The sequence below is a fragment of the Exophiala mesophila genome, assembly GCF_000836275.1.
Source record: "Exophiala mesophila strain CBS 40295 unplaced genomic scaffold supercont1.3, whole genome shotgun sequence".
NCBI classification, from domain to species: Eukaryota; Fungi; Ascomycota; class Eurotiomycetes; order Chaetothyriales; family Herpotrichiellaceae; genus Exophiala; species Exophiala mesophila.
Window position 1 is genome coordinate 156,406 of NW_015622506.1, and position 26,865 is coordinate 183,270.

At 50.7% G+C, this 26,865-nt stretch overlaps 13 protein-coding genes across 14 annotated transcripts; 7 read left to right on the plus strand and 6 right to left on the minus strand.

Annotated features, from left to right (window-relative positions):
• Positions 1–273: 273 nt before the first annotated feature.
• Positions 274–1,919, plus strand: PV10_03721 (uncharacterized protein; the record flags this gene model as incomplete). The annotated part of the gene is made up of 3 exons (XM_016368207.1): positions 274–316; positions 371–957; positions 1,026–1,919. The coding sequence occupies 3 exons, from the start codon at positions 274–276 to the stop codon at positions 1,917–1,919; spliced, it is 1,524 nt and encodes a 507-aa protein (XP_016223995.1).
• On the minus strand, positions 1,864–2,917 carry PV10_03722 (uncharacterized protein). The gene has a single exon (XM_016368208.1). The coding sequence runs from the start codon at positions 2,784–2,786 to the stop codon at positions 2,193–2,195; it is 594 nt and encodes a 197-aa protein (XP_016223996.1). The 5' UTR covers positions 2,787–2,917; the 3' UTR covers positions 1,864–2,192.
• Positions 2,918–3,213: 296 nt separating this feature from the next.
• On the plus strand, positions 3,214–4,459 carry PV10_03723 (uncharacterized protein). Its single transcript, XM_016368209.1, has 3 exons — positions 3,214–3,285; positions 3,360–3,490; positions 3,558–4,459. Exons 1-3 carry the CDS (start codon positions 3,282–3,284, stop codon positions 4,347–4,349), a joined length of 927 nt encoding a protein of 308 aa, XP_016223997.1. The 5' UTR covers positions 3,214–3,281; the 3' UTR covers positions 4,350–4,459.
• PV10_03724 (uncharacterized protein) lies at positions 4,458–6,437 on the minus strand. The gene is made up of 5 exons (XM_016368210.1): positions 5,918–6,437; positions 5,336–5,853; positions 5,168–5,260; positions 4,989–5,107; positions 4,458–4,913 (listed from the first exon to the last, which is right to left on the minus strand). Exons 1-5 carry the CDS (start codon positions 6,302–6,304, stop codon positions 4,594–4,596), a joined length of 1,437 nt encoding a protein of 478 aa, XP_016223998.1. The 5' UTR covers positions 6,305–6,437; the 3' UTR covers positions 4,458–4,593.
• Positions 6,438–6,765: 328 nt separating this feature from the next.
• PV10_03725 (uncharacterized protein) lies at positions 6,766–7,590 on the plus strand. The gene is made up of 2 exons (XM_016368211.1): positions 6,766–7,171; positions 7,243–7,590. The coding sequence occupies exons 1-2, from the start codon at positions 6,869–6,871 to the stop codon at positions 7,321–7,323; spliced, it is 384 nt and encodes a 127-aa protein (XP_016223999.1). The 5' UTR covers positions 6,766–6,868; the 3' UTR covers positions 7,324–7,590.
• Positions 7,415–9,611, minus strand: PV10_03726 (uncharacterized protein). Its single transcript, XM_016368212.1, has 3 exons — positions 9,269–9,611; positions 8,799–9,207; positions 7,415–8,743 (listed from the first exon to the last, which is right to left on the minus strand). The coding sequence occupies exons 1-3, from the start codon at positions 9,463–9,465 to the stop codon at positions 7,571–7,573; spliced, it is 1,779 nt and encodes a 592-aa protein (XP_016224000.1). The 5' UTR covers positions 9,466–9,611; the 3' UTR covers positions 7,415–7,570.
• Positions 9,612–9,943: 332 nt separating this feature from the next.
• On the minus strand, positions 9,944–12,416 carry PV10_03727 (uncharacterized protein). Its single transcript, XM_016368213.1, has 7 exons — positions 12,034–12,416; positions 11,898–11,978; positions 11,694–11,839; positions 11,025–11,641; positions 10,858–10,970; positions 10,731–10,803; positions 9,944–10,660 (listed from the first exon to the last, which is right to left on the minus strand). Exons 1-7 carry the CDS (start codon positions 12,176–12,178, stop codon positions 9,985–9,987), a joined length of 1,851 nt encoding a protein of 616 aa, XP_016224001.1. The 5' UTR covers positions 12,179–12,416; the 3' UTR covers positions 9,944–9,984.
• Positions 12,417–13,140: 724 nt separating this feature from the next.
• Positions 13,141–13,926, minus strand: PV10_03728 (uncharacterized protein; the record flags this gene model as incomplete). Its single annotated transcript, XM_016368214.1, has 1 exon — positions 13,141–13,926. One exon carries the CDS (start codon positions 13,924–13,926, stop codon positions 13,141–13,143), a length of 786 nt encoding a protein of 261 aa, XP_016224002.1.
• A 376-nt stretch (positions 13,927–14,302) lies between these two features.
• On the minus strand, positions 14,303–17,269 carry PV10_03729 (uncharacterized protein). The gene has a single exon (XM_016368215.1). It carries the CDS (start codon positions 16,950–16,952, stop codon positions 14,643–14,645), a length of 2,310 nt encoding a protein of 769 aa, XP_016224003.1. The 5' UTR covers positions 16,953–17,269; the 3' UTR covers positions 14,303–14,642.
• A 397-nt stretch (positions 17,270–17,666) lies between these two features.
• On the plus strand, positions 17,667–19,011 carry PV10_03730 (uncharacterized protein). Its single transcript, XM_016368216.1, has one exon. It carries the CDS (start codon positions 17,876–17,878, stop codon positions 18,677–18,679), a length of 804 nt encoding a protein of 267 aa, XP_016224004.1. The 5' UTR covers positions 17,667–17,875; the 3' UTR covers positions 18,680–19,011.
• A 235-nt stretch (positions 19,012–19,246) lies between these two features.
• On the plus strand, positions 19,247–21,194 carry PV10_03731 (uncharacterized protein). The gene is made up of 2 exons (XM_016368217.1): positions 19,247–19,804; positions 19,856–21,194. The coding sequence occupies exons 1-2, from the start codon at positions 19,653–19,655 to the stop codon at positions 20,979–20,981; spliced, it is 1,278 nt and encodes a 425-aa protein (XP_016224005.1). The 5' UTR covers positions 19,247–19,652; the 3' UTR covers positions 20,982–21,194.
• A 276-nt stretch (positions 21,195–21,470) lies between these two features.
• PV10_03732 lies at positions 21,471–25,223 on the plus strand. 2 transcript variants are annotated; one of them, XM_016368219.1, is made up of 3 exons: positions 21,471–21,555; positions 21,625–21,915; positions 21,979–25,223. In XM_016368219.1, exons 2-3 carry the CDS (start codon positions 21,695–21,697, stop codon positions 25,136–25,138), a joined length of 3,381 nt encoding a protein of 1,126 aa, XP_016224007.1. In that variant the 5' UTR covers positions 21,471–21,555; positions 21,625–21,694; the 3' UTR covers positions 25,139–25,223. The 2 variants fall into 2 exon arrangements, with proteins under 2 accessions (XP_016224007.1, XP_016224006.1); XM_016368218.1 differs by having other exon boundaries at positions 21,471–21,915.
• Positions 25,224–25,404: 181 nt separating this feature from the next.
• PV10_03733 (uncharacterized protein) lies at positions 25,405–26,829 on the plus strand (the record flags this gene model as incomplete). Its single annotated transcript, XM_016368220.1, has 4 exons — positions 25,405–25,586; positions 25,746–25,835; positions 25,916–26,334; positions 26,399–26,829. The coding sequence occupies exons 1-4, from the start codon at positions 25,573–25,575 to the stop codon at positions 26,827–26,829; spliced, it is 954 nt and encodes a 317-aa protein (XP_016224008.1). The 5' UTR covers positions 25,405–25,572.
• Between the last annotated feature and the right edge of the window lie 36 nt (positions 26,830–26,865).

A 26,865-nucleotide genomic window follows, 5' to 3' on the forward strand; every position in this document is an offset into this window, starting at 1 on the left:
TGGTTTGGTTGGTGCAAAATGTGGACCCGGGAAGACTCACTAGCAGCCCGGGTTCGATGCAAAGACCTGCCGGGGCCCTCGGCCGAAGGGTCTGATAACCAAACGGTGGCTTGGATCCTTGGAAGCTTTCTGTGCATGAAGATAGGCCCCCCGCAGTTAATTACTATCTCTTCTGCTTGGACCCAAACCTGCTGTCAAACAACCTCATCTCTACCGCAAAGCCGTGTCAATGTTCTCAAATGCGCTGTGAAAAGACCACGACGTCGAACAAGCATGTCGAAAGCAAAGTTGAGAACGAAAAGCGGCTGTCTCACCTGTAAGTGTACCAAAAGCTCATAACGCGTTCTGGACTGAGTAATTCGATGCCCAGGTCGCAAGCGAAAAATGAAATGTGACGAGGTCAAACCAAGCTGTTGTAATTGTTCCCTTTCAAATCGAGCATGTCTTTGGCCATCGGTCTCTGATTTGTACGATCGCCGAAATCGACGACGGTTTGAACTCGAATCAATCAACTCGGCGGGTGATAGTGCCCACGGCTGCAGCGACGACCTGACTTTGGTTGACGGCATTGGACTTTGCGCCAGTCTTCTCAGACCATCACCACAGCTGCAAACATCAATCTCTTCTGAATGCGAAAACTCGCTGCTGAACTACTACGTCGACTCTTTTCTCTCTATCATTCTTCTACCTACAACCCAGCCCAAGGACTACAGCGAGTTCCGGTCATACACTTTGGTCCTTGCGCTAGAATGTGAAAGCGTCAAACACACGATCCTGTGTAGCAGTGCCGCTAACAAGTTCATGCTGACGGGGAATGACTATTTTCGGCAAATTTCTCTTAAGCATTACGCCGAGGCCCTGAAATCAGTCAATCAAAGTCTAGCATCTATTGACTACTCCCGCGAGAGTTGGGCAGACCCGTTGATTGTTAGCGTCGCTTATTTATACATCTCTGCGGTACGTTGCCTAAAGGGTGTTTGCAAGCACCAAAGGAAATCTCGCGCTGACAGCAGTCGTATTCCTAGTTCTGGGGCCCAGACGCAAATAAAGACGCCGCCAAACACGTGGCTGGGATGCAGCAGTTGTTCAAGCTTCGGTATTCGACAAAGACCTCGCCGGTCAACGTTGATCGATCATTTGATCGCATCATGGCAGAGAGCGCACTGTACCACTCGTTTCTTCTCACCATGAGAGATCCTTTCGCCTCTAGTTTCCACAATGACTGGAGTTTCTTATCCAGTACACTGGATCTTCTCGAGTCCCAAGTCTATGTCGATCCTGGTGAGGCGGCGAAAAGTCCTGTTATAGGTGCTCCGCCTTCGATATACCGTTTGATCTTAGACATCATTCACATGTTCAATTCACCCTCACGTGGCAACGCTGAGGAGCACGCAAAAATTCGACGCTCCATGGACTATTGGGAACGTCTCCTTGACTCTGATGCGTCGATATTTCGAGATACTGGATATGGAGACGCCATTGAGCTTTACATACTTTCCGCGTCCCTGCTGCTCGACTGGATATCAGAGCTTACCCAGGTTAGTGGTCCAATCACATTGCTGAATCTTTCGATGCATTGTGGCTCCACCACGACCGGTTTTGATGGAGAACCAAGACTCAGATGGCAGATTGCTCGTGCAATCTCAGTTCTTCGACGGCCGGACAACAAATACTACTGGACTTGGTGCTACCTCAGCTCTTGGCCACTCACGGTGCTTGGATATGCAGTCGACTATGAAGAGGGCATAAATCTTATCAAGGAAGTCCTGCACGATTCACGTTATTGTATCGGATATGCTGAGATGGAGCGGGTCAAGAACGAGTTGGAAGGAGTTTGGCACATCCGACAACGGAAAAGCAAGCCTCTAGTGTCCCAGCCGATAACACAACAATTGAGTCTGGCCCACGTCAACGGGTAGTGAACTTCCACGGTTGTGATATCTCCAGTATCACAAAGAGCACGATCCTTATCAGGATTTAAATACGGGGCTTTGGTGGTCAAACAACGGCCACTTCAACAGCCATGTCTGGCTCGTTGAGCTATGGACCTTTTGGTTGGTCTGGAAATGGGTCGGCATCTATTCCCCTTTACCCAGTTGGTACAAGATGTTAATTCGACTCTGCACCACTGTGTTTGAGACTCCAGCCCCTCTTCCTCCAGTCTAGGCCTTCCAGTCGATATCGATGCCGGCTCAAGAGTCGTTGCCACTTGCCGGAATCTCGCCTTCACTTCGCCCTAGATATTCTCGAAGGGGCTGACCATTGACCAAGACCGGCTGGCAGTCTTGCAGGATATAGACGACTCTGGTCCACTCGTCGGCACTAGGGTTCCTCCAAGCATGGTTCGTCCCTCTCTGGACACAGACATCCCCTCTTTGCAGGAGCTGTTTCTCTCCCGAATCGAGGATCAGTTCAATGCTACCTTCGACCACAATGCCATAATCGAGGCTCTGAGTCCTGTGCATCATGGACTCGAACCCTGGCGCAAAGTCTACAAATCTCAACACTGTACCACGAGGATTGACGATACCGAGCTTTTTCGAGCCCAATAGTTCGTCATGCTTGGTGATGTCGACATCGTCATTCAATGATACTGGGAACTGGGATGTGGTGAAGGGGACATTGAACGCCATTCCTCCATGGTCAATCGATTGCCATGTGGCTGGTCTTGCTTCTTGGATGGTTGTTGCTCCATCAGATCGTTTATGACCTGTAATGAATGCTTTGATCCCCGGAAGATGGGGTGCCAGCTGGCCTTGTGTTGGAGGGCGGGATGCAGAGGCCATTACGATTCCGTGACGTGAGTTGTAATCTGTACCCAAGGTCAAAGTTGGAGTTTAGTTTTGTATATTCGCAAAGATTCTCAGGATCTTGAGTTATGTTCAACAGTTCAAAGGTCTATTCCACACAAGTGAAGTCAGGTGCCTGTTCATTCTCGGCTCTGGGGGAGATGATGGCAGCCTCTTATTGGTGACGAGATTGATCCCATACCCTATTAGCCGTTTTACGGTACCCCCAGCCCTGCGGCTTGGCTGAAATTGGTGGCACTGGGGCCCGAGGCGCCCCTCGGATGCCAGAAGTTATGGAAACTAAGCTTGTAGATCCATGCATGACGGCCCCATGTACGAGCCGGGGTGGGGACATGGGGTAGCAACACTTCCGGCTTCAACTTCATAACCCCGGAACCAAACAACAGCTTTTAGCCCGGGGAAAGTTACATACAATATCGCCTTGGTCCTCAGGATACTGTGTGAGTGCCTTAACGACATTTACTTGACGATATGGGTAAGTAATCACCAATCTCATCTGGCTGTCATGACCAGATTGAAAGATGAACAAGCAGGCTAAAATGAGCCCAGGGCTAACACCGGTGCACTTTTTCTCTCATGGATCAACTCGGATGCTAGAGGCCGAGACGGAAGCGGGCTCGTACTGGCATCGCTGTGGACAGGAGGCGCTCAAACACAATGTCAAAGGGGTCATCATGATGGTACGGCACTAGCGCTCTGGCGATTCGATCAAAAATGGTCAGGTTCTAGCGACTAATTTTCATCTAGGGTGCACATTGGGCGTGCAAAGGGGACAAGATCGAGGTTGCCACAAATCCGAACCCGGACAAGAGTGCATGTCCATTCGTTACACCATCACTCTACACTGAGTGGAAGTGCAATCCAGACATCAAGACAGCGGAGAGATGCATCAAGATGCTTTCTGCCGAAGGCTTCAACGTGAGCGCAAACCCAACCTTCGACTGGATCCATGATACATACATGATCTTGATACGCATGTTTCCGGATTGGAGAGATTGTCCGCCGGTCACCATCATCTCCATGAATGCTCGGTACGATCCATATTATCATGTCAAGGTGGGAGCGACGCTTCGCTCCCTGCGAAAGGAGAACTATCTCTTGGTTGGCACTGGTGGTGCTGTCCATAACTTGTATCGAAACCACTGGACCGACATGCTCCTCTATCGAGAGTCTCTAGGCCAGGAGCACCCACCTGAGACTTGGGCTCTCGAATTCCGTCAGGCTGTCGAAGATGCTGTAACAAAGAACCGCGGTCCGGCCTTGCGTAAGGCCATGCTCCGGTTGATGCAGCACCCTGCATACCGCAGTGCTCAAGCGACTGATGACCATTGGATGCCAGCTCTGTTTGCAGCTGGTGCCGCAGGCGATTGGGAGGATGAGAAGTTTTCCAATATACTCGGTGCTGAAACATGGGAATTGGTCAACATGTGCAACTCCCAGTTCACATTTGGAAAATATACCACAATGGAGGAGGATCAAATCACATCTAGGGTCATTGAACATGCCCCAGTTGCAAAGGCAATTCAGGCTGGTGCATAAGAGAATTGAATCAACAGTTGTTGGCATCCAATAAGCAGCACATAAGTTTAACATACTGGTAGGAAATCACATCGTATCCATCATGCCTTGATGGGACATTCAATGAATAGCCTTTTAGTGTTTGTGACACCTTTCGCATGCATTCGGTTTGTTTAGACAAGAACGCAACCAGTCTGAAGAATTATCTGCGTGTAACTGCTCAGTTGTTCGAATTGTCACATGCTATGCGACTCCCTCTAGGTATCTACTTTCTCGATCTCCAAACCATCAACGCCCCTCCAGCCGCCAGTGAGATGAAACCCACACCAAATACCGCAAAGCCGAGCCCGAAGAAGTCACCCGAGTTCTCTTCTTTCTGCCCAATTGCTGGAAGGGACAACCCTGTGGTCGACCGATACCACTTCTTGATTGGATCACTCGTGCCCAGAAGGGTTGCTCTTTGCAGAGCCTTGGTCAGAGCTGTAGTGCGTGAAAGACGTGGTCGAGGAGAGCGAAACAAATCTGCTGGATATCGCGGGCTTAAACTAGGTGGGACAGAAGGATGGCCTGGTGCCAGTGGACCAACTAACAGAAACTTGTTGTTAGTTCTGTTCTTGCATGCAAGAGAGCATGGTCGTGCGGAGCATTTTAGCGGCTTACCCAAGAGCTCTGCAGGAATTTGGTTCACGAAAGAAATACGGGATTCAATATACTTCGATAGGTAGATTGCTTCGCTTGGATCCGCAAAAAGATAGGAAGCTTCTGTCGGCCCCGAGATACTAGAAATGGTTAGCGAGTCGGCGGTTTCTGGCGTACAGCCTGGGTTTGCCCTGGCTTACTTGTTGCTGATATCGACAGCATCGTCTAGACTGGTTGTCCGATATATTACAAAAACTGGTGCGGTGATCTTGTAGCCGGTAGAGGCTTTCGTTCTGGTCGTGATTCGTACGGATTAGCTTCGATATCACTTTTGAAAGCACCCGCTTACACGGCCGATCCACACTTACCGGTCGGCGATTTCAACAATGCTTCCGTGGTCACCTGCGAAGAGCACGCTCCCGTCTTGAGATTTCTCAAGTTCTCGTAAGATCTGGTTGATGTTGTCTGACCTCGAGTCCCGAACCTGAGTTTCTGGACGCGGTAGTAATCCTTTTGGGGCTGCCAGTGCCTGCTTCAGACACCGAAGGAACTCGTTTGCCACGAATTCATTGACCAAAATGAGATCGGGTGCATAGGCTGAATGCCCTCGAAATGCGAGCCGCGCTGTTGTTATGGCTTTTGCTGTTGCGTTTATATCGGCTGATCGCTCGACAATCGCCACCGCATTCCCCGAAGGCCTGGAAAGAGCTGCGTTGGCGCTATTATAAGGTACTTTCGCGCGATCATCTGTCTGGGAAACGAGATGACATGTAGACAAAAACTCTGCCGAAGGTCTCGAATTGCTGAAAGCGAATAGATCTCGATCTAATACTGGCGTAAGGATGCTCTGAAGCAATTCGACTATAGGACTCGACTGGGGGGGTAACTTGAAAAGGCATGTAAGTAACAAAGACTAGACACCCGTAATATTGTTTCAGGACAAAGCATACCTCGACCACGACACAATTTCCAGCCGCCAGTGCCGATGTAAGAACAGATATCACTGAATAAAATGGGTTCTGCTTTGTAGGAATCAAATAAACGATTCCTACGCCTGTCGTAGCACTGAGATCCTCGATAGAATGAGAGAGCTCTACCGATCTCTTGAGGTTCAGAGAGAGATAGTGAGTTCGTAGCTCCGAGAGAGCCAGGGCGTATTCCAATCCACTTTCGTCCTCGCCATAGCCGTGGCTTTCGATCAAACACCCCTTGATTGCTCCTTCAGAAGATGTCAGAGCATCCTGCAGACGATGGAATTGGTTCTGACGAAGGCGGATAGACGATGCCCTGCCTTCCAATCTGGATATCTCGATTCGCGATAGAGAATCGATCGACATGGCGAAGTAAACACAAATCAACGACAAAAAAGTCGTGTGCGTCAGAGGCACGGTCTGTGGTAGGTTGCCGTTTGATATGCAAAAGCGGTCCGGGGCAATTAGCCAAGTACTCCAGTGGATGAACGAGTCCGGCTGCCCAAGACCACTAGAAGCTCCGGGGTCGCATCGAGCCTGACGTTTCAAAGTAGATAGCACTCCACCATCCTCATTCCGTCGAGGTTCCGTCAGGTGGGATGTGATTGAAGAGGTGGAGCACGAATGGTGGTGATGGGGTAATGAATGGCTGGCGGTACTTCAAGGGGATAACCCCATCAGCCCCATCCGTCCCCCGGATCCGCCAGCTCTCATGGTTCGCCGCCTAATGTAGGGGCATTACTTCACCAAGAGTTCTTTCGTAGCCGGCTGCCATGTCATCTGGCATACAATTTCTGAGGGAGTCTAATACCGACAATTGCCGGCTGTGGCGGGAGTTCTTAGGTCGATCTTCAAGTGTTGAACACAGAACCCTATCCCTTTGCTTTTCCAGCCGCCTCAACCACCTCACAACCTAAACATTCTTCGAACATGTCCTCAAACGCGACCTTACTTGCTCCAACTACTGTGCGCGATGTCCTGCGAGTTTATACGGTTCATGAGACTGGTGTCGACCAAGAGACAACAACCCGAATTCGGGGGAAGACATCTCTGAAGACGCAGCAGATACAAGCTGAAGCGAAACGAGATGCAAATTGGCCACAAGATTGGCGTGGCATGCCATCATACCGCGAGACTAGTCGATCACATCGTTTGGCCGACCGACCGGCTGGGAAAGATCTCGCAGAGAGTGTGGTCGTGACAGTCATGTTCACGGGTGTCTTCGTTACAGGTGTAAGTCATGTTGTCCTGCTTCTCATCATACTCGTCTATAACATGTGCTAATAGAAATCTGGTGATTTCAGAGACTAAATGCCCTATGGCGGTCCACAATAGGGAGATGGAATGAGAATATCATGAGATATGATGTTGGAGGAGAGTGGTAGTGGTCGCAGACATGCGTTTTGTGCGTTTTCTTACGACCTCACTTATTGGTAGAGGATACCTGGCGTTCATCATCCATAAAACCGAATCGCTCTGTCTGGCTCTGTGTAATCACTACCCAATACAATAGATGAGCATCCCTTCCTCCTTAAGAGCGGTGACCATCTTGCCGTCAAATTGGTAAACTTGGTAGGAGTGACATTGAAACGATCATGAGTTAAACACTTCTATTTTCCTCCTTTTATCTATTTAGACTGCAGGGATCAGAGGCATCATGAGGAAATTCTCCCGATCTGGTCCAAAATGGATATGATTCAAACCCTTGAACGTGGCTTCGTCTCGATCTTCCTTTGAGGTATGCTCGAATAGTCCAGCACCCTGCGTGTCCCCAGAGGAAATCTCGAATACCAGGCGGTCACCTGGTTGCATGACCACATTTGAAGGCCAGATCTCAACGTCCACGGGGTATACCTCTTCAAGCTTTAGAGGTGAATGGTCTGTCGAAAGGTATTCGCGGTGTGGGTGCCAATCATGATGTCTGGGACTCTTCTCGTTGACCTTGCGCAGACTGACGCGCAACCAGCCTTTGGATATGGGCACCGGATCTCCCACTGTACCAGTATACCAAATTTCCTTTCCTGTTGCGTCCAGATGTCTGATAGTCAGGAACAGATCTATGTCTGAAGGTTTCGAGGATCCCTCGGAAGACAGTGACACGTTCAAGTGAGCCTTGATGTGGCCTGTGAACTCAGTCTCTTCCTCAAACGGGCTGGTGGTAAATTGCACAAGTTGCTGATTTTTCAAATCTCCCAGTGCTTTGTATGAGACATGCTTCGGACTGTCCACCGAAGGCTTTGACGTTGAGAGGCTATTATCTGGGCCGAGATAGTATCGAGTATACTTGGTGGAAGGTATTGGCCACTGGGTGGCGTTCTTGGTTGGATATGCCTCCTCTGCCTTGACATCGTCGTAACCAACATCGCCGACTCGGACTTTGTAGGCAACCTTAGGTGGCTTATCTTCAGACCATCCTTCAGTGTCATGGCCTTTGAGAAACGCATCAAGAAAGCTGCGCTGCATATCCACGCATTCTTTAGTATAGAATGGAAGATCATGCCGACCGGTAATAAATCGAAGATACTTATGACTAGACCCAGCATTCATAAAGCCTTCGACGTTGCCTCTCAAATGAAGGAGTATCCCACCCCAATTTCCGACCGATAACATGGGGACTTTGATGTCGGCCAAATTGTAGTCCTTTGTCGCATAGTATTCGTCGTCAAGGAATCTGTTTTTAACATTGTCTAGGTTTTGATCATGGCAATTGGCGGCGAGCTCCTCCTCGGGCAGATTGCCTTCAATCGTGTCTAATCCCCATTTTCGCGCGCTCCTCCCTGGTCTACCATATTGATTGACTATCACCTATTGGAGAAATCCAATTAGCTAGAAGCACACAAGTCTTTTTAAGTAGACTCACCTGACGATTCCACCAGAAATCGATGAAGGTATTGGACAAGATTCCTCCGTGTCGACAACGATCGCGATAATAGTCAGACATTCCCTCCCAAGGAATGATGCACGCAAGGCCTTTGGGCTGGCGAGCTGCCACGCGCCATTGGCTGCCGGCATAATAACTGATGCCCAGCAGTCCAATCTTTCCAGTGGACCATGGCTGGTCCGCCGTCCACTCAATGACATCCTTGAATGCTAGGCTCGTATCCCTCGACATGGTATTGAGCACCCCTGGAGACTGACCAAGTCCCACTTCATCAGCTCGGACGATTGCATATCCATGGCGAGTCCAGTATCCGGGATCAGGTGTTTCCCAGGCAGAATGAGGTGAATGGTGCTCAGCTGGAACCTCGGAAAATGACTGTGCGTGGAATCTACCAGCTGTTACTGGGGTGCTCGCGACTCGCAATTTGCACCACAAGGTCTTGCACTTACACTGAATAATGGACATCCTTGCCATATGGCCCATAAGTCACAAGCACGGGGGATTTGGCCTGTTGTTTGGGTCGGAAGATATTGGCCCTCACAATGCCACGACCTTCTTGGAGTGGTATGGTAATATTCTCCTCGTAGATGTAGTCAAATGACTGATCATCTATCTTGTGAAGATCGTTTCGTATCGGATTAGGCATCTTGGTGGCAGATGGACTAAAGGTGTTGTCAGTTGTCAGTGGTAGAATTTGATCTACAGCCACTGCACTCCGAAACGATCATGAGACTGGCGATGGAACTCGGCCGTTTTCAATAATTTTTTAATAAAGTCCATGTTTACCATCTGTTCGAGATCCCTTCGGCACTAGTCCGAACGATGTCACCAGTGGCATCTTGTCCGTAGGCCGCATGTTACCAACATCCGTGCTCCATCCGCCGGACAGGGGTCACTTCGGAACCCCAACGGCTCCAAGCCAGGAACGTGCTGTCACATACCCACCAGCAAAGCATTTGTACGAAGTCTTTGCGTTAGACCCACCTCCGTGAGTGTCATGGAATGCCACGGATGCTTCATGTTCTGAAATCGAAGAAACATACAGCCTATATCACCTCGTGACCAAAAACGCAATGAGGCATAATGACATTCTTTCTCGCAGGAGACAGCACTCATATTACTAATTTTATCTCAATTCAATCTCATCATTAATTCTAATGTTGTCTTACGATACAGGTACTGCCTTGGTGCTCCTAGAGAGCACAGAGTCCATCACCAACTTCAACATCGAAGCACTTTCCTCTTGCCATTTCTGGGATCTCCAGGCCACAAAGTAATCTGGTCGCACAAGCACACAACCTGACTCGTCTACATCTCGGATCTTGGTCCAGTCCAGATACATGTCTTCGTAGTCTTGTCTGTATCCGATCGTGTAAGCCTTGATTTCAATACCAGTCTCGGCGGAGATTTTCTTCGCAGCTTCCTTCCAGCCTTGTCCGCCAATGCCCGTGAACAGAGTGAAGTGGCCCTTTCCTGCCAAATCAAGGGTTGAGATGGGCTTGCCTGGTACGGCGTGGTTGAGCCAGACATGTGGCACTCTTGCGCCTGGATATGTGGTCGGATGGTAGTTCTCGAGCGCGTCGGTCGTGAAAACCGGAGCGTCGCCTTGATCAGCTTTGTAAACTGCTGACGATGTGTATCTTTGGTTCATCTCAATCCCCAAACCGTGTTCTTCTCTGTTGATCATTCTTAGCGCTTCTTGCAAGTCCGCTCGTCGTTTGCGACCGGCCGGTGAATCCTCATTGAGTTCTTTCACAACAGCCACCCGTTGCTCCACGGTAGGCTCTAGATTACCAAGAACCCTCCAGATTTCTTTGTGATTTCGAAGAGATGCATTTGCCCTAGATTTTGATGTGTCAGTCATGCGCTAGAGAATCCTTCCGGTGTCTCAATGGAGGGTAGGTGTCATACATGGTAACCACGTCAAGACCGACAGGTTGACGCTCTTCGCTGTAAGAGTCCAATATCCGTGGACTAGCTAGGCCTGGGTCGCCGTCAGCAGCTGCACAACTCTTAGAAGACTCCAGTTCATTGATACCTTTATGGACATAAGCAACCTTCCACGCGAGGTTATGAGCATCTTGGATGCAGGTATTTGATCCAAGACCATGGTTCGGGGGATGTCGATGAACAGCATCCCCAAGGCAATGCCTGTTTAGCCATGGAGTCAGCACGGGGTGGATATCGACATCTGGCCAGACTTACACGCGGCCTTTCGAATAATATTCGGCTGCCGTTTCGTTGATTGCCCAAGTCGAAATTCCCTTTATTTTAATGTCAATGGAGTCATCGCCGATGAACTCTCGTACTCGATCCATGTATTCCTCGGGTGTTCGGGCCTTTCGCTCAGCCGTGGCCTCTGGGAAGATGATGCATAGCCACTCATGCCATGGTTTGACCATTCTAATACACCCAATCCACGCGAAGTCGGGATGCTGTTTATCCGGCGTCAAAATCCAGTGTAGATTACCCATCCGACTATCCATGAGGTGTGCCATGTCGGCCTCCATCAGGATATTGATGGCAAAGCCTTGACCAGGTCTCCTGATCAAGGGTATTCCAACCTGTTTGACAATCTCACTGCGTGCGCCGTCGGCTCCGAACAAATATCGAGATCGGACTCGAAATTGCTGATTGGTGACTTTGTCAAGTAGAGTCGTGGTTACCCCGCCATCCTCGCCCTCATCTTGAGTGACTGACACGAATGTCGTATCCCAACGTACTTGGAAGCCGTTCAGAGTTGCGTACCGCATCAGAATTGGTTCCAGCAGAGTTTGTGGCAGATCAAGCGGTTCAGATGGGCTAGCTAGCTCATAGTCCCCCTACAGCCGACCTCAGTCTACGTCATCCGCAAATGTTGGATGTTGAACTCACCTTGCGCCTGGGGTCATTTCCCCATGAGTAGATGCGCGCATACTCCTCTCCAGCAAAACTGTTTGACCATCGCGTGTGCACCATTGAGTCTCCTGTGGTGCCCAATTGGTAGCATTCAGTGTCAAGGCCAATGTCACGAAGGCAATCTTTATTTTGACGACATGCGTTAGCTGTACCCAAAATGTCTGGAACCGACAAACTCACCCAATGCCGCCATGTTGGTAATGTGTGCTCGAGGAGTGTCAGCGCTGCCAGGAGCACTGCTCACGATGAGACCAGTCAAGCCTGATACAAAGTTTAGCTCTCTCTTGTAAGTGCTCGCTGCAACTAGGTTACTTACCATGTTGTGTCAGGAAACATGCCAAAGATGCGCCAGCAGGCCCAGTGCCGACAATGAGATAATCGGCATAGACATCGTAAGCAGAGTTTCCTGACGTTCCATTTGTCGTTGTTGAGTTGTGGTCAACTCCATTTGGTTGCAACATGTTGAAAATGTGAGTTAGATTGTCAGAGGGTACAGGTTGTGGTGAATACGACGCTTGACGTCGGATGCTTGTCTGCGAATCAAGGGTTTATATTTGAACGTATGTCGTCTCTGTCGCGAGATGACCCACGCGTGTTCGCTCGGCGCCTCATCAATACGTCCTACCAGGTTGCAATTTGTTTCGCAGCATTGGGGTCAGCGAAGATGAACCTGATATCGATTGGAACAAGGTTTCCCAGGCGTCGCCTGGGCGAGACTAGAAACCCTTTTGGAGACCTCATGGTAATTATTTTGCAAGGTCCCAAGGTCCAGTAGAATCTCTCGAGTGGACCTCGTTTCTACCTGGAGTTCCGCTTCATGCCCTTGGGGTACCCCACAAGAGGCGAAGACTCGCTTCACTAGTTACTACTGTACGGAACCCCGTTCCGACCAGGGGACGCATGACTCCTTTGGTAGCCAGGCCTGGTTGCAAACCTAGTCAGTCATATTGGTGTAGTGAGAGCCCAAGAAGAGTTCGAGGCTTTAGATGTACGATCTATGGGCTATTTGCCACATTCCTTGGGGAAACTTGGAGATACTCATGCGATCAATCACCTGTCAACATCGTTACAGAACAAGGTGCTGAGGAAACGATTGGTGCGGAGGAGTTGATTGATTACTATGAAATTGATTGGATAAACCGACGACTGCCCAAAATATCATCGACATGTAGTTTTTGTACCGACGCAAGACCCCATTTTCCTAACTTCAAGGCTATTGTATTCTTCCAGATGATTCTTCGTCGCTATTCAGGTTCATGACCCAAAACTCCTTCCTTGCGCGCAAAAGTCATTGGCTTGTTTTTGGTATCTGGTTGACTGTCAGTATCGAGAAATGCAGGAGAACATCTCCAGAAGAAGGTATTGGGGTATAATACCGTTGAGGACGGGCTCCTGTTTAGCGAACATTTTGAGTATTTGTGTCTCAAGCATCATGGGCTGCATCGTGTTTGGAATCCTCCCCATGATTGTTGGGGTTAAGGTGTGCCCACTCAGCCATCACGGCTGCTAGATGGGACATATTTGCCCCGCCGTGATAAAGAAACGATGTTGTGTTGTGATGAAGCTTCATATTGCGAATGTTTTCCTCCAGGTTGGTGCGATTGTGGCCATGTTTGGAGATAAAGGAATCCATGGCCTTGAAGAATTTGTGTTTGAGTTCAGCGGTGACGTTGGGCTGGCCCTCATGGTTGTGAAGAAAGGTGCCGACTGCCTTATGGAAGCTTGGGCTGCGGCTGCCCAGGTGATTATGGTTGAGGTGAACACCACCGAGAGTACTGTCGACGGGTGGAGAAGCAGTATTGTCTACTGGTTGACGAGGGAGTTTGAGGTGGTGGAAGGGTTCCTCAGGTTTGGCTTCCTGGAAGCTTGGGCTGCCGAGGTGATCGTGGTGATCGTGGTTGAGGTGTACACCACCAAGACTATTGTCGACGGGTGGAGAAGCAGTATTGTCTACTGGTTGACGAGGGAGTTTGAGGTGGTGGAAGGGTTCCTCAGATTTGGCTTCCTGGAAGCTTGGGCTGCCAGGGTGATTGTGGTTGAGGTGTACACCACCCAGAGTGTTGTCGACGGGTGGAGCAGCAGCATGGTCTGCAGCTTGATGAGGGAGTTTGAGGTTGTGGGAGGCTTTTTCAGGTTTGGCTTCCTTGTTCAAAGGGATTGCAAATGTGCCGCTGATGGACAGACATGTAAGGAGCAGAGTGAACTTCATGGTGGCTAAGTTCGAAGGAGATGTGTTAGTCTTTCAAACGTATCTGTCAAGTGAAATAAGGTGATGAAACGTATGTGTGAGAGGATATGAGAGAGTGAAGACGGTCATACTGGGAATGAAGGTGGCTTATATAGACTGATGCCTTGGTGATTAATGGGCGAGAGGGAAAAGATTTTCGGCCAAAGTCATAAGCCAAAGAATGTTTTCACGATACTTTTTCAAAAGAAGGTAGCAGTGTATATCAACGTGCTAGCAATGAGCGGTTTGATATCTGGTTGGCGAACCCTCGCGGTATGGCACCATTTCGCGACCCACGATATCGTCGCGGTGGAGTTTAATCTACAAAAGTGCCAGGCAGAAGGCAAAGGGCGAGGGATGAAGATGTGGAAGATAGTACTATTTGTTTGAGTACGGACATGATCCACTTGTTGAAAGTCCTCATCAAGAGAAAACCTTGGAAAGAAAAGGTGATTTTCGAGTTTCATGAAGCAACACCGTTGGTCGACTGATGTACACACCGGACTCCACAAAAATGCTAATTTACAGTTCCTCAAATCCGTCATGCTTCTCCTGCCCTTCAGGCTCTCGTCCAAAGTCGTCTGCAAGTGGCTAGCTATGCAGTGAAGTTGAGGTTCGTGATGTGGTTGAGTGAACAATGAGTGAAAATGGTGATACACCTACATGCCGCGTTGCCCCATAATGACACTCCGCGAATCCTATCGCTTGGAGCCAACACTGCGGCTGTGCAAAGTCCGAGTAGTGGGGACAGGTGTTTGTGACTCGGACTTGGTCCTTGTTCGAATGCTGCTGTGGGCCAGATGATCATCCGTGGTGTCCTCTTCTGCGAGTGGCTTTTCTTCGCCTAGCTCGTTCCATTTTGATTGCTCAAGGTTCTCAGCAAGATCGTCAACCTCGATAGATTCACGAATTGACTCTCCTAGGGCGGATTCATCCACGCTGTCTCTGGAGAAATAGCTGTCGCCCATCGCGTTTAGTGACTCGACTTCCGCTTCTTCTTCGTCCTCCTCTTCCTCATCGTCTGTCTCCTCTTCTGAATCTGTGGGGACAAAGTTTTCTAGGTTTGCCGGATCATCGCGCCAATATGTGAAATCCGTATACTTTTCCCCTCCTTCTCTAACTAGAGTGGAAACTGGTGGGAAGAAATGGTCCACAACTTCACGCATGGTGACGTAGCTGCTCCGATACTTGTTCAAGGTCAACAAATCGAGGGAGACTTCGGCATTCGTGTTGATGGTGAAGATGCGTGTCGAAGGTATTTGAACAGTGCGATAGCTCAGGGCATCGGTGAGTCGATTTCCGAAGCCTGCATAAAAAGGGCTCGACTTTCCAGGAAACAGGCTGTATATGTCGCGGAGGCATGCCATCTTGAACACCTCGGGCTTGCGGAGATAAATCTCTCGACGCAGCGCGGCGATCGTGCGATCTGGACTCATGATTACAGGTCCGCGCGGCAACTTCCAGCCATCCTGGACCACGCCATTCAAATATGCTCGGGTAGTATCTGCTTGACCGACGGAGCGGCTGGTTAGGTAGAGGATGTTGAACCCATTGGCTACAATGTCAGAATACAGCTTGGCAACACCAACATGGGTCCAATCTCTGCCCACCATGTTCAAGATGTGTCCAAGAGCATCGGATTTGGTGATGGTGCCGTCAATGTCAGAGATGACGATGGGAACATCTGAGCTCCAGTAATACATGTACGCTGTGCAGGTGGCTCGGTTGACAGTAAATGACATTGTGTTCTCGCCTCGCTTTAGGTCAAGCGCTTTCAACTGGTCACTGGTTAGACGCAAGGTTTTAGCGAAATTGCGGTTCAGATCGCCCGAGCTACGTGGTTGTGGCTCAATGTCCTCGGATTGGGCACGCTGGTGGGCATGGGGCGGAGGTTTCGCCGTCAAGACAGGAGATGGGCTCCGATCGCTGTCGCTATGGTACCCAGGATCCGAGGCCGTATCACTAGTCACCATGGAACCAGGTGGGTCGAGGCTCTGGCCGGTGGCTTTCTGGCTCGCAGCCTCGCGGGCTTCTTCACTGCTGTATATCCAAAGATTGCCCTTTTCATCGGTCCCAATTAGTGAACCAATGTCGTAGTTGCCCTCTAGCTCCTCGGATAGGAGTTTGCGAGCGACAGCCTCGGCTCTTAGGGCGTCATCCTCGCTTGTCTTATAACCCGTCATATCCAGCATGAGATCACCAGACTCGGTGACTTTGGATCGGATATTGGAAGAAGATAGCTTCTTTGACAGGGTTACCGCTCGATCGTATGCTTCTCTGGGCTGCAGGGCCGGGGGACTTGACCCGGACCTGGCGGTATAAGTACCGTCAGCATTCTTCTGGGGTGAGACCAGCATGCCATTATAGCGGAAAGCCCCGCTCACTAGATCGAGATGCTCTCTCGCTGCCACAGGAAGGACTTCCTCCGAAGCAGAGCGATCGAGCGGCGGATGAGTGAGGGACGGCTCAGTTAAAGACTCCGGGGCAAGATCTGTTGTCGAAGGTGGTATGGCGCCATAGACGGCCTGGTCACTTAGATTGGTACCTTCACGGCGGATTGTTAGGATTGAACGATTTGGCGAGAGCAAGTCTGGGGCGGAGGCGACTTTCTCAGCTTCGGTGATATCGAGATACGACGGTTCGAGAAGGCCCGGTGAAGGTGGACGGTCGGAAGCAGCCACAGGGGGGCTGCTGGCTGGGGAGACAAGCGGGGAGGTTTGCAGGGCCTCAGGGATGTCGTTGGAAGTCTCAAAGACAAAAAAGGCTTCACCACCGTCACCAAGTTTCATGGCATAGGGTTGCTTGTTGCCATTGACCTTGAACTCGACCTTCTTTTCGGAGGGTCGCAGCAATGAAAACTTTCCAAATCTGACATGGAATGGGGAGCAAGCTAAAGTTCCATCTTCTTGCTCGACCACGATCACATCAATGGCACCGGACAGAGTTGCGGGATTGATCGAGTTCCAGGTTTTGGAGACTCCGCTCCCTAAGCTGCGTACGTACTGCATCTCAACGATGGGACAAATCCAGAATGATTCCAGACCATCAATGCTGGCCGACCGACAGGTGGATGTTGGTTGGTGGTCAACACATGGAATACGAAGTGAGGGAATGAGAACAGATGACGATGCAGATGACGATGACGCGCAAGCAGAACGGATGCCGAGGTACAGGTTGCCAATGCTAGTAGCGCCAAGTGGGACTGTGATGCAGAATATAATGGCAGAAATGGAAAGAAATGGAAATTAGCAGATGAGGACGCGTGAAGCAACAACAAGAAGGTCTAAGTTGAAGGAAGATGGATGCAGCATGACAAGGGTTTGAAGTGGTGAGAATGAAGGGAAGATGGAGGAAGATGGATGAGGATGTGTTGCATGTGTTGAGAAAGGCCGCTAGTCTCTTTGTGGTAGTGGGCGAAACCAGATTATTTCAGCCTGCGCCTCCGTCATGTATACCTACGTGCCGGATAATCGCGGGTTTGAATTCCCAGGGAGTCAGGTTCGGCCCCAACAGTGGTGATTTGTGATTTGCTAGGGGATGACATGTAGATATATGTGGTTATAGGGTAGAATATGGCCCTCGACATGACTTGTTCTTCCTCTACACCAAATCAGACCAACAGTACTTTCGCACTATGTTAAGTGGCACTAAGGCCTTGGCATCAGAATTCGGCGTATATCTCACATCTACTCCGACGAAGGACGAACTACAACAAACTGTCTACCAACCTCAGAATCAACCAACACGTCGACATCTCTACGTCCCACGACAGCCAATCAACTCTTTACCGTGATTCTCCGTTCCGCTTTCAAAATCGGTAACTGAGGCTGCTTTGTGTTTGGAGGAGCTGGCGCTGCTTCCTGCGCGTTGCGCTCTCCCCTCCCTTTCTTGACACCTTTCCACCTCCCTTCTCTCACCTGGATTCCTCGACATGAGTTCGCCAGCAAATCCTCCTGGCCCTCTGACGCCGCCAGCGGAACCAGCACAATCCCTTCCTCCAGCAGTACAGGCTGCTCAACCGTCGGCGAGCCAAGTCGAGGCACTACTATCCCAACCCTTGACATCCCTCTCAGATAATGGCAATTCTCGCCGACCGCGGGATCATCGATTGATCCACCTCTTACTCGTGTCACATGGAATTGCCGCATACCAACAGCGAGTTCCACTTCAGTTAATGGACTTTGCATATCGGTACACAAGCTCCGTTTTGTCGGATGCGTTACATATTCAGAACGAAGCGTATGACCAAGCAGACACAGGCACGAGTGGCAAAGGTCGAGGGTCAAAACAGAACCCTAAACACGGCGAGGAAGGCGATGTCAGCCTTGCAGCATTGCGCATGGCGATCGGATCCAAAATGGGCCATCAATTCCAGAGCAGTCTGCCCAAAGAGTTCCTCAAGACATTAGCGGACGAGCGCAATCGGATATCACTAAGCTCACAAGCGCGCGACGGGGACCGAGGGGGTCCTATGGTAGGAGGAGTCAAGCTACCACACGAGAAATACTGTCTTACAGGAATGGGTTGGGGCTTGAAGGACGAATGGGACAGTGAAGGGGAGGAGACAGCGGAAGAGCTCGAGGCAGATAAAGATGCGGAGCCGGAAGATCTGTTAATGGAGGATCGGCAAGATGGAGAGGATGATGAGGAAGGGTTGGGAACTATGGAAGACGTTTTCGGGCCTGATGACGGCGGTGGTGACAAAGATGGAGATGCAGACATGCAAGACCTCTGAGCATTCAATTTGGTTTGGTTTGGATGGCGGACAATTGATGGCGCCTTTGACAAAGCATGATACCCCGGGCCAGTGAATGAATGGTAAATGGAATCAATGACTTTATGTGTAGACCTGACTTGGTCTCGAGGGTTCTTCTGTTGATGATCACGAGTGAATGGTTTCTTGTTTGCACGTGACATGGCCGGCTGGCATCGACCATCAATGCTGTTGACTAATAATGGAGAAGCGGTTCGGTCTTCGCTTCATGGTCATTGCAGTATTGTTCCCCGAATAGAACTGATTAGTGAGATTGGTTCTCGTGGTGAGTCTCCAATTCAGAGACATAGCAGACCATAGGCTTTGGTGGATTATGTACGAGTACGAGACTGATATTTCTCTACTTTTTATTAGTCCATAACCGAACTCCAACAAATGATAAGATGCAGGTGCGAATGGGGGACGTTGGGGAAGCACGGGAAGGTGCGTGGGTGATGCACCTGCTGCAGGAAGTTGGGGTCAGGGACCTTGAATTGGGAGAAAGTATGAATCCAACTGCCAGTATCGCCTTCCGTGGCGATTCCATGGCATCATCTCCGCACCCACCAGATCAACATCTGCAACCTCACAACTGCCAACCCTCACACTCTTGCTCCCTCACTTCCACTGCTGATCACCTTCAAGTACAGGTCTAGAGGACATCGCTTGAGCTGTCTAGTCATCTGTACGTCTTATAGGTTGGCAGACGAGCCAAGATTCCAAAAGTCTCGTCGGCCCCCCGAAAATACCTGAGTCATCGAGGATCCCTTTGCTTGCTTCGGCCTCTTCTCCGAGTTTTTTGACACTGCAACCTTGCTCAATGCTCAAACCTCCTTCTGGTGGCACAGGACTACCCACTTGCCGATATTACACCACCTTGAGCATCTCTATTTGATGCCCTGGATGCTCCTGATGTCTGCAGAAGCATAGCCTGCTCGGGCCTCAGCACCTCACCATGCTATCCTCGTCTCCGCCACCAAATGGTGACCTCAAGCAGCCCACAGGAGACAATTCGAGTCACCAAAACAGTCAACAAAGGCACGAGGAACAGAACCCTCTCCGGCGAAGCGCTTTTCGTGCCTTGGTCCAGGATTTCAGTCCAATCTGGTACAGTCCCCAATCCTGCAAACACAAACTCTGCTAAAACCCCTTGGTCAGGTTCACATGGTGTATGAACTCTGGCATCATTTCCATCCTCATTTGGTCCTCCCCATACCACTTCCGCGGTCAGGAGATCATCTCAACCGTTGGATTCACCATCGACCTGGTCCTCTACGTCGCCTTCTCCCTTTGCTTCATCCTCCATTTCTTGCTTTACCGTCGCAGAGCATTCGATGAGCTCGTTGCCAGCGTGCCTGAGATTTGCTTTTTCCCCTGCTGGGGCATCGCGTGGATGACCTTAGTGGCCTTTGTCAGCATCACCATCAGCAATGCCCACTGGGGTGGACATGCCTTCACCATCTTGGCTGTAGTCATGTGGTGGATTTCAACTGCGTGGAGCTTCTGCTTGTTGTTCTTCTGCTTCGTCACCCTCATCCAGCGCCACACAATTCTCGACCGCCAACTTCCCGCGGCCATTATCATTCCCGCCGTCGGGGTTGCCACTCTTGCGGCGGTAGGCGGCCTTCTGGTTACCCACGCTCATGGCCTTTCCTCCCGCCTTGCCGTCCCTATTATCATCACCTCTTTCTGCGCTAACGGGGTGGGGCTGATTCTCGGACTGATCCTGTACACCTACCTCTTCCACCAGCTCCTGGCCAAAGGCTGGCCCCCTCCTGCTCAAACCCCGACGTTATTCATCCTCGTCGGCCCTATGGGTCAATGTGCAGCCGCCTTGCTCTTGCTCGGTGCCGCCGCCAACACAGGTGGACGATTTGCCGAGTACAATTCAGGAATATTCCTTACTGCCCAGGCAGCGCAACCATTGCACGTGGCATGTTGGCTCCTGGCTTTACTCATGACAGGGCTTGCTTTCATCTGGGTTTTCCTTGCCATTTGTGCCATGCTCGATCGGGCTTACCACCGACAGTTGGTTTGGACCCCGGCATGGAATGCGGTCATATTTCCCACGGGTACCCTGGCCACAAGCACGACTCTGTTGGGTGACCAAATGGACAGTCCATTCTTCCGTGTGGTCTCAGTGGTATTGTTGCTGGGGTTGATCATGGTGTTTTTGACCAATGCGGGGTTCACAGGGTATAGAATTTGGAAGGGTCAGTTGTTGATTGTGAGGGAAGATTGGCGGATGAAGCAAGAGGTGGAGGACTTGAGGAAAGTGAGATAAGACTGTTTATTGACGATGTAATGTACAATATGACTTTTAGCGAAGATCTTGCGCTACCAACAACGGTAGAGAAGGCCATGACACAGGCTTGCTGGCTTGGTGTGGGGATTGCAGCTCCATGAACTTACCTTTCTGTCGGTCTCTAGCTCCCGTTGAGTAGTGGACGACAGATTTCGATCAGAGGATTAGCTGAAATTGAGATAACATGAAGAGTGCAATGTGTGTGTAGTCGCGGTGAATCCCCTGACGAGTTGTTGAAGTGTCAGATTGAACAGTACTTACTACGTGCCTGGTGGTGGTTCCTTCCTCCTGGAAAGGCTCTTGCCTGATCTGGGGGCGCAGGCACTTTCCACATTTCAATTCCAAGGAAATATTCATTTGCAGCAACCATTCACCCACAATTCATTGTGTGTATAGGCAATCATCTACACATGTACTGGTCCTCATACATCATGTTTTGATCACTATGGAGTAGCCATTAGAAAGGACCTTGTCAAAGCTTCGACAAGGCACGACCCCCGCAGCCCTTGGGCCAACCCTATTGGCAAGTCTCCAACCTCCAACGTTTGCAATGGTCTGCCAACACTACAAACGCCACCATTCTCTCCCGTCTTGGAACCATTTCTTAACCTGCCCTAACCAGTCCAGGAGCCCTTCCAAATTCCTACCAAGCCAACGTTTACCGAGTCGACCTGACGCCCATTCTTTCTCGCATGTCGGCCGCCGTCGATTCCATCCTCAACTTTTCCTCTACCGTCGAACATCTTCATAAACGCATGCCCGCCATTCCCTCATTGTGGATGGACACATCTAGATGGCAGCAAGAGTCTTTCCACTGGGCCACATATGCCTACCATCTACTCGCTCCACGAGTTAACGTGCAAGGTCGCATGGCGCTGCTACTTCTCGTCGCCGTCATATGGGCCTTTGGATGGCATGTCTCCTTCAGCACCCCGCTCTCATTATCCCTGCTGCTGACTGACTCTTCTTTTCCCAGGCTTCTCTGGCGTGCCTACTCCGTCATCCAGACCCCAAACAACATCTTGATTGAAAAACTCGGCCTAGACATCCCCCCCACACCGCTCGTCACCCTAGAAGAAATATCCTCTCGCGAGGTCCAGCTGACATGGAAACACGCCGAGCCGACCTCGTCCGTCACCGAACACCATGTCGAGGTCAACGGGAGAATTGTCGGTTCCACTCGCAAACACGAGATGGGCGCCACTATATCAAACCTCTCACCCGGCACTCTCTACGACATCCGCATCTTCTGCCTTAGTGCTGGCTCCTTCCAGACCCCGAGCTCTCCTCTACGCATCCGTACTCACCATGATTCCTCCACCTCATCCCAAGACGAGGCTTCCGATCCTTTCCCGACCGTCCGCGCCATATCTGTCCGCAATCCCACTATCGCCATGCCCACCTCGGCACCCATGGCTCGGGAACTGAGCGGTGGTCATCCCACGGGCCGGCGGGGCACAATGAACCGTAGGTCATCTCCCGCCAGCAATGTTGTCGAATCGCAACATGCCCATGAGGCCTCTTCCCAAGCCTCCGAGTCTGAACAAGATGGTAATTTGGTGGAGCTGTCCAAAAAACTCCAAGAAAAGCAGCAAGAGACGGAAAATATCGAGTCCCAAGTTCTCGAAGAAGAAATCGCTCACGAAACCAGATTGAAGGAGCTCACGGCCACAGCCAACGATTACAAACAACGATTGAAGGAGCGCGACGAAGAAAGCAATGATCTCCGCAAAAAAGTCAACAAAGCCGAAACTGCGAGTCGAACTGCTCAGAACGAAAAGCTCAAGAAGGAACGACTGATCGCGCAGAAGGACATTCTACGGCGAAAACAAATTGACGAGATCGCAAAGTGGGAGGATCAAATTGTATCCATGAAGGAAGAAATGGCCGGGATTGAAACTCAAAAAGCCGCTATTGAGCGTAGAACGCAATCCGAGCTCCGAGAAATCCGCAAAAAGGTCGAGGAGGAGCAAAAGGAAGTCGCCATGCTCGAGGAGGATAACAAGGAGAAAGCCCTGCAGATCAAAGCACTTGAAGAGGAGCGCCAACAGCTGAATGTCGAGGATGAGACCGACGAGTCCCGTGAAGCCGACCGGCTTGAGTACGAAAGAAATATGAGGTGGCGCCTGCGGTTTGACACCTTGCAACATCAATACACCAGGATCTGGAACGATTTGCAGCTGATCAACCAGCAAGTTAGCTACACCCGCGAGCAGATTACTCAGTACGAAGCCCGACGCGCGCATTCCTTGGCCTTTGCACCACAGGTTCCACCGCTCGACTTTGACACACACCGTCGTCCCATCAGGCCTTTCCGACGACCACGACAGACTGGCTCTCATGGGAGTAGCATCTCTTCACCGCGCGGTCCGTTCGTTGGAGTGGAACCCTTCTCGACAGGACCACAATTTACCTCGGCCCCGACGAGCTCACCGACCACAGTTGGCGGCGGCTACTTCAATCCCCAAAACGGCATGTCGTGGATGCCAACCGACATATCGCCTGGGGTGCCAGAAGACTTTGAAGCCATTGCGTCGATTCCAATGAGCCCCAGAGCAGACTCACTTTTACCAGCCGATCTCCTAGGAGATGAATCAGCCGATGAACTCCCCGAAACCGAGGGTCCCATACCTGTAACCAGCACAAGCGACAGTGGCACGACTCCATTTCCCAAGGTCACTTCACCCGTCATCCAAGACACTACCCGGCGTGTGGACACTCCCTCGGCAGGTTCGTCGTCCAGTCGATCATTCTCGAGCCCACTCCAAACCTCGGTCCCCAACCCAGCACCGCCACAAGAGCAAGCCGAATCTGAACATGGATCAGACGATCAAGAGGAAGACGAGGAAGACGAGATGGCGCAGCAGCCGAGCAAACCCAAGTATTCCATGTCATCCATGTTTGGCCTTAATCGACAACGAGGGAAAACTCTGGCCGATCAGCCACCTCTGTTGGGCTCTCTCAAACCAGGGCAGAGCCAATCATTCCCGCGAAATGTTGACGAGTTTGATGCAACCACACAGCCTCGACGGCGATTGAGTTATGGAGGGAATTGGGCATTCCCAGTTCTCCGATCAGGCGGCGAAGATAAGGAACAAGAAGCCACCCGACTGTCGGCCACGAGACGTGCCTTTCAGTTTCCTGGCTTTGGCAAGTCTTCTGCCGCTAGCGGATTTGATCCCTTTGGCATGAGATCGGGGTCACTGGATCCAGGCCTTCGCGGCGAAACCTCTTCGCCTCGACCGTCGTCAACATACTCCTTTGACAAAATGCCTCGCCCGTCTATGGAAAGCCAATTCCGGGCTTGGGCCACGGACAAGCAACCCATCCGAAACAGTCCATTGGTCCCTGAGTGGGGGTCGCTCCATTCATTCTCTCGCAGCCACTCGCGTCGGCCGTCGATCGTCTATGGTTCCACCAGCAACCTGTCTCTGCCTCAGACTGAGGAGGAGGTCATTGAGGATCGCAAACCCTCTCGACCTCTCCAGGCACCAATCGGAACCCGGCCAACGTCTTCGCAGCTGAATGCAACGCCCAAGTTAAATCCTGCGGCGCCATCCTTTACCATGTTCTTTGGTAAGAGAGGAGAGAAGGTCAAGGAAAGGAGCAAACCCAAGGATTCAAAGGAAAGGGTTGGTGATCTGGAATCGGGCTCGCCTCCAGACTCTCGGAAGTCCAAAGACACCGGTTCGATCGCGGCGACCATTTCCACTATGGAATCCGATACATTGGATCGCACCATGTCGTCATCCAGCGCTCAGCTGTCGCTCGAGAGCACGCCTGTCAAACCTACGTTCATTTCCAAGATTACTCGGAAAGCCAGCTCTAACAAATTTGGCTCGTGGAAGGACAAGGGTGGATTATTCTCGCGAAAGGAGCCTACAACGCCGAACGGAGAGCAGGAAGATGAAACTGGATCCACTGAGCAACTAGGCAAGAGTGTGGAGAGTATTCCAACCACTCCTGGGGCAGATGACAAGAAATCGAGCCGAACAAGCCTGACGAACTGGAACTTTATGCGCAAGACCAAGAAGGGACAGAAGGAAGACTTGACGGCGAGTGAAATCAGCGAAAGTAGTGAGCGGGCGAGTTATACTGGCGACGAGAGAGAGGACGAAGACGAGGATCGGAAGTAAAAGGCGGTCTCGAGTGGCCAAGCCATGCAGTCAAACGAGTTCCTATCGGTAGCAGGTAGCTTTTGGAAATAGCAGTAACGTTCCCATGCAAATTGTTGTCGATTCTGATTGCGGGGGATTATATACATTGTGTAGGTGGAATCGTGATCTCGCGAATAAATTTTTGACTTTGGGCGACGAGTCCGTCAGCTGGATGACTCACGTGAAAAGATCAAACAACGAGCCTTGAATCAATCCATGACCAACAATTCTTTGACATTACTACAAGAGACTTGAACTGTAAATTGCCCACCACAACCTAAAACGACATCTACCGAGTCGAAATGCCGTGAGGGTGCCTCAGTCTAAAAGCTGTAACGAAGAGAAGCACACGCAAAATGACTGGAAATGTGGATTGACGGGCTCGACACGAAACACTCAAGTCACGTTCGATAATGGCGAACTCAAAGTGCGTGTGACCCCATATTCCATACTGGCGAGATCATGTCTCTGTTTTATTAGGTGTTCCTTGTGGCAACCTCAAAAGCTGTGGATCAAACCTCTGTCAATCAAGGACCTTCACCCGCATTTGACGACACAACTGACACCAATGACCTGTCTAATTTAGATACGAATATGTGCGCGCATTTGAGCGCGACGAGATGTTACTACCTAACACGTGGATTGTGGTTCGAGTAGATGGAAGAGGCTTTCATAAGTGAGTCTTTGACCCATGAGGCCAATATCTGAGAATTCCTTCCCATACTCGGCAAAACTGACATGCATGCGCTGAGAAAGACTGTCGAATCACTACCAGTTCGCCAAACCCAATGACCAACGGGCTCTGGAACTCATGAATGCCGCTGCCGTCCATGTAGTGACCACGATCCCAGACATGATCATCGCCTATGGTGTGTCGGACGAGTTCAGCTTCGTCTTCCACCGGTCAACCACCCTGTTTGAGCGCCGAGCCGCGAAACTCGTCAGTACCGTCGTCAGTACCTTCACGGCCGCATATGTGGCTCTTTGGGGCACGATGTTTGGGGGTAGAAGCGTCGGTGGGACTGGGAAGGGGGATAGTGGTGCTGCATTCTCGTCCGCCGCCCTTGTCTCTACAGGACCAGATCTCACAATGCTACCGACGTTCGACGGTCGAGCTGTCTGCTACCCGACGTGGGAGAATCTACGAGACTATCTGAATTGGAGACAGGTTGACTGTGAGTATCTCATTCCTGTTTCGTCAAGCCAGTAATCTTTTGGTCACTCACCATCTTTACGCAGGCCACATCAACAATCTGTACAACACGACATTTTGGGCCATGGTGCAACAAGGTGGCATGACGGCGACAGCGGCAGAAGAAGAACTCAAGGGCACGGTTGCGGCGGACAAGAACGAGATCTTGTTCTCACGCTTCCAAATCAATTACAACAACGAACCTGACATGTATAAAAAGGGTAGTGTGGTAGTCAGGGATTATGAATTGGTCATGGCTGGGGCGGAAAAGGGACGAGGCAATGGTAATGCCGATGACGACGATGGCGAAGGCGAAAGAGGTCAGGCCGTGTACGCCTTATCCAAAACACAAAAGGAAAAAGACAACAAGGCCAGGCAAAAGGCAAAGGTAGTAGTGCTGCATGTGGACATAATCAAGGATGAATTTTGGGATACCAGACCCTGGTTGAAGACAGGTCGACCCGGTAAAGTCCTTTGACTGGGTCTTGAAGAGGCACATGATGAATAAACCAGA

What these genes read in the sequence shown, in the direction of transcription:
- PV10_03722 (XM_016368208.1), bottom strand. Translation starts at nt 2,786, where the DNA reads ATGGCCTCTGCATCCCGCCCTCCAACACAAGGCCAGCTGGCACCCCAT.
- PV10_03723 (XM_016368209.1), top strand. An exon ending in TCAAAGGGGTCATCATGATG is followed by an intron (nt 3,491 to 3,557) that starts GTACGGCACTAG and finishes ATTTTCATCTAG; the next exon opens with GGTGCACATTGGGCGTGCAA.
- PV10_03724 (XM_016368210.1), bottom strand. Translation starts at nt 6,304, where the DNA reads ATGTCGATCGATTCTCTATCGCGAATCGAGATATCCAGATTGGAAGGC. An exon ending in GAAATTGTGTCGTGGTCGAG is followed by an intron (nt 5,854 to 5,917) that starts GTATGCTTTGTC and finishes TGCCTTTTCAAG; the next exon opens with TTACCCCCCCAGTCGAGTCC. An exon ending in GCTGTCGATATCAGCAACAA is followed by an intron (nt 5,108 to 5,167) that starts GTAAGCCAGGGC and finishes AACCATTTCTAG; the next exon opens with TATCTCGGGGCCGACAGAAG.
- PV10_03725 (XM_016368211.1), top strand. Translation starts at nt 6,869, where the DNA reads ATGTCCTCAAACGCGACCTTACTTGCTCCAACTACTGTGCGCGATGTC. An exon ending in CGGGTGTCTTCGTTACAGGT is followed by an intron (nt 7,172 to 7,242) that starts GTAAGTCATGTT and finishes TGGTGATTTCAG; the next exon opens with AGACTAAATGCCCTATGGCG.
- PV10_03726 (XM_016368212.1), bottom strand. Translation starts at nt 9,465, where the DNA reads ATGCCTAATCCGATACGAAACGATCTTCACAAGATAGATGATCAGTCA. An exon ending in AAGGATGTCCATTATTCAGT is followed by an intron (nt 9,208 to 9,268) that starts GTAAGTGCAAGA and finishes AACAGCTGGTAG; the next exon opens with ATTCCACGCACAGTCATTTT. An exon ending in ATTTCTGGTGGAATCGTCAG is followed by an intron (nt 8,744 to 8,798) that starts GTGAGTCTACTT and finishes TTTCTCCAATAG; the next exon opens with GTGATAGTCAATCAATATGG.
- PV10_03727 (XM_016368213.1), bottom strand. Translation starts at nt 12,178, where the DNA reads ATGTTGCAACCAAATGGAGTTGACCACAACTCAACAACGACAAATGGA. An exon ending in TACCAACATGGCGGCATTGG is followed by an intron (nt 11,840 to 11,897) that starts GTGAGTTTGTCG and finishes GTCAAAATAAAG; the next exon opens with ATTGCCTTCGTGACATTGGC. An exon ending in GGTCTTGACGTGGTTACCAT is followed by an intron (nt 10,661 to 10,730) that starts GTATGACACCTA and finishes ATCAAAATCTAG; the next exon opens with GGCAAATGCATCTCTTCGAA.
- PV10_03729 (XM_016368215.1), bottom strand. Translation starts at nt 16,952, where the DNA reads ATGCAGTACGTACGCAGCTTAGGGAGCGGAGTCTCCAAAACCTGGAAC.
- PV10_03730 (XM_016368216.1), top strand. Translation starts at nt 17,876, where the DNA reads ATGAGTTCGCCAGCAAATCCTCCTGGCCCTCTGACGCCGCCAGCGGAA.
- PV10_03731 (XM_016368217.1), top strand. Translation starts at nt 19,653, where the DNA reads ATGCTATCCTCGTCTCCGCCACCAAATGGTGACCTCAAGCAGCCCACA. An exon ending in CAGGATTTCAGTCCAATCTG is followed by an intron (nt 19,805 to 19,855) that starts GTACAGTCCCCA and finishes CCCCTTGGTCAG; the next exon opens with GTTCACATGGTGTATGAACT.
- PV10_03732 (XM_016368218.1), top strand. Translation starts at nt 21,695, where the DNA reads ATGTCGGCCGCCGTCGATTCCATCCTCAACTTTTCCTCTACCGTCGAA. An exon ending in GTCATATGGGCCTTTGGATG is followed by an intron (nt 21,916 to 21,978) that starts GCATGTCTCCTT and finishes TTCTTTTCCCAG; the next exon opens with GCTTCTCTGGCGTGCCTACT.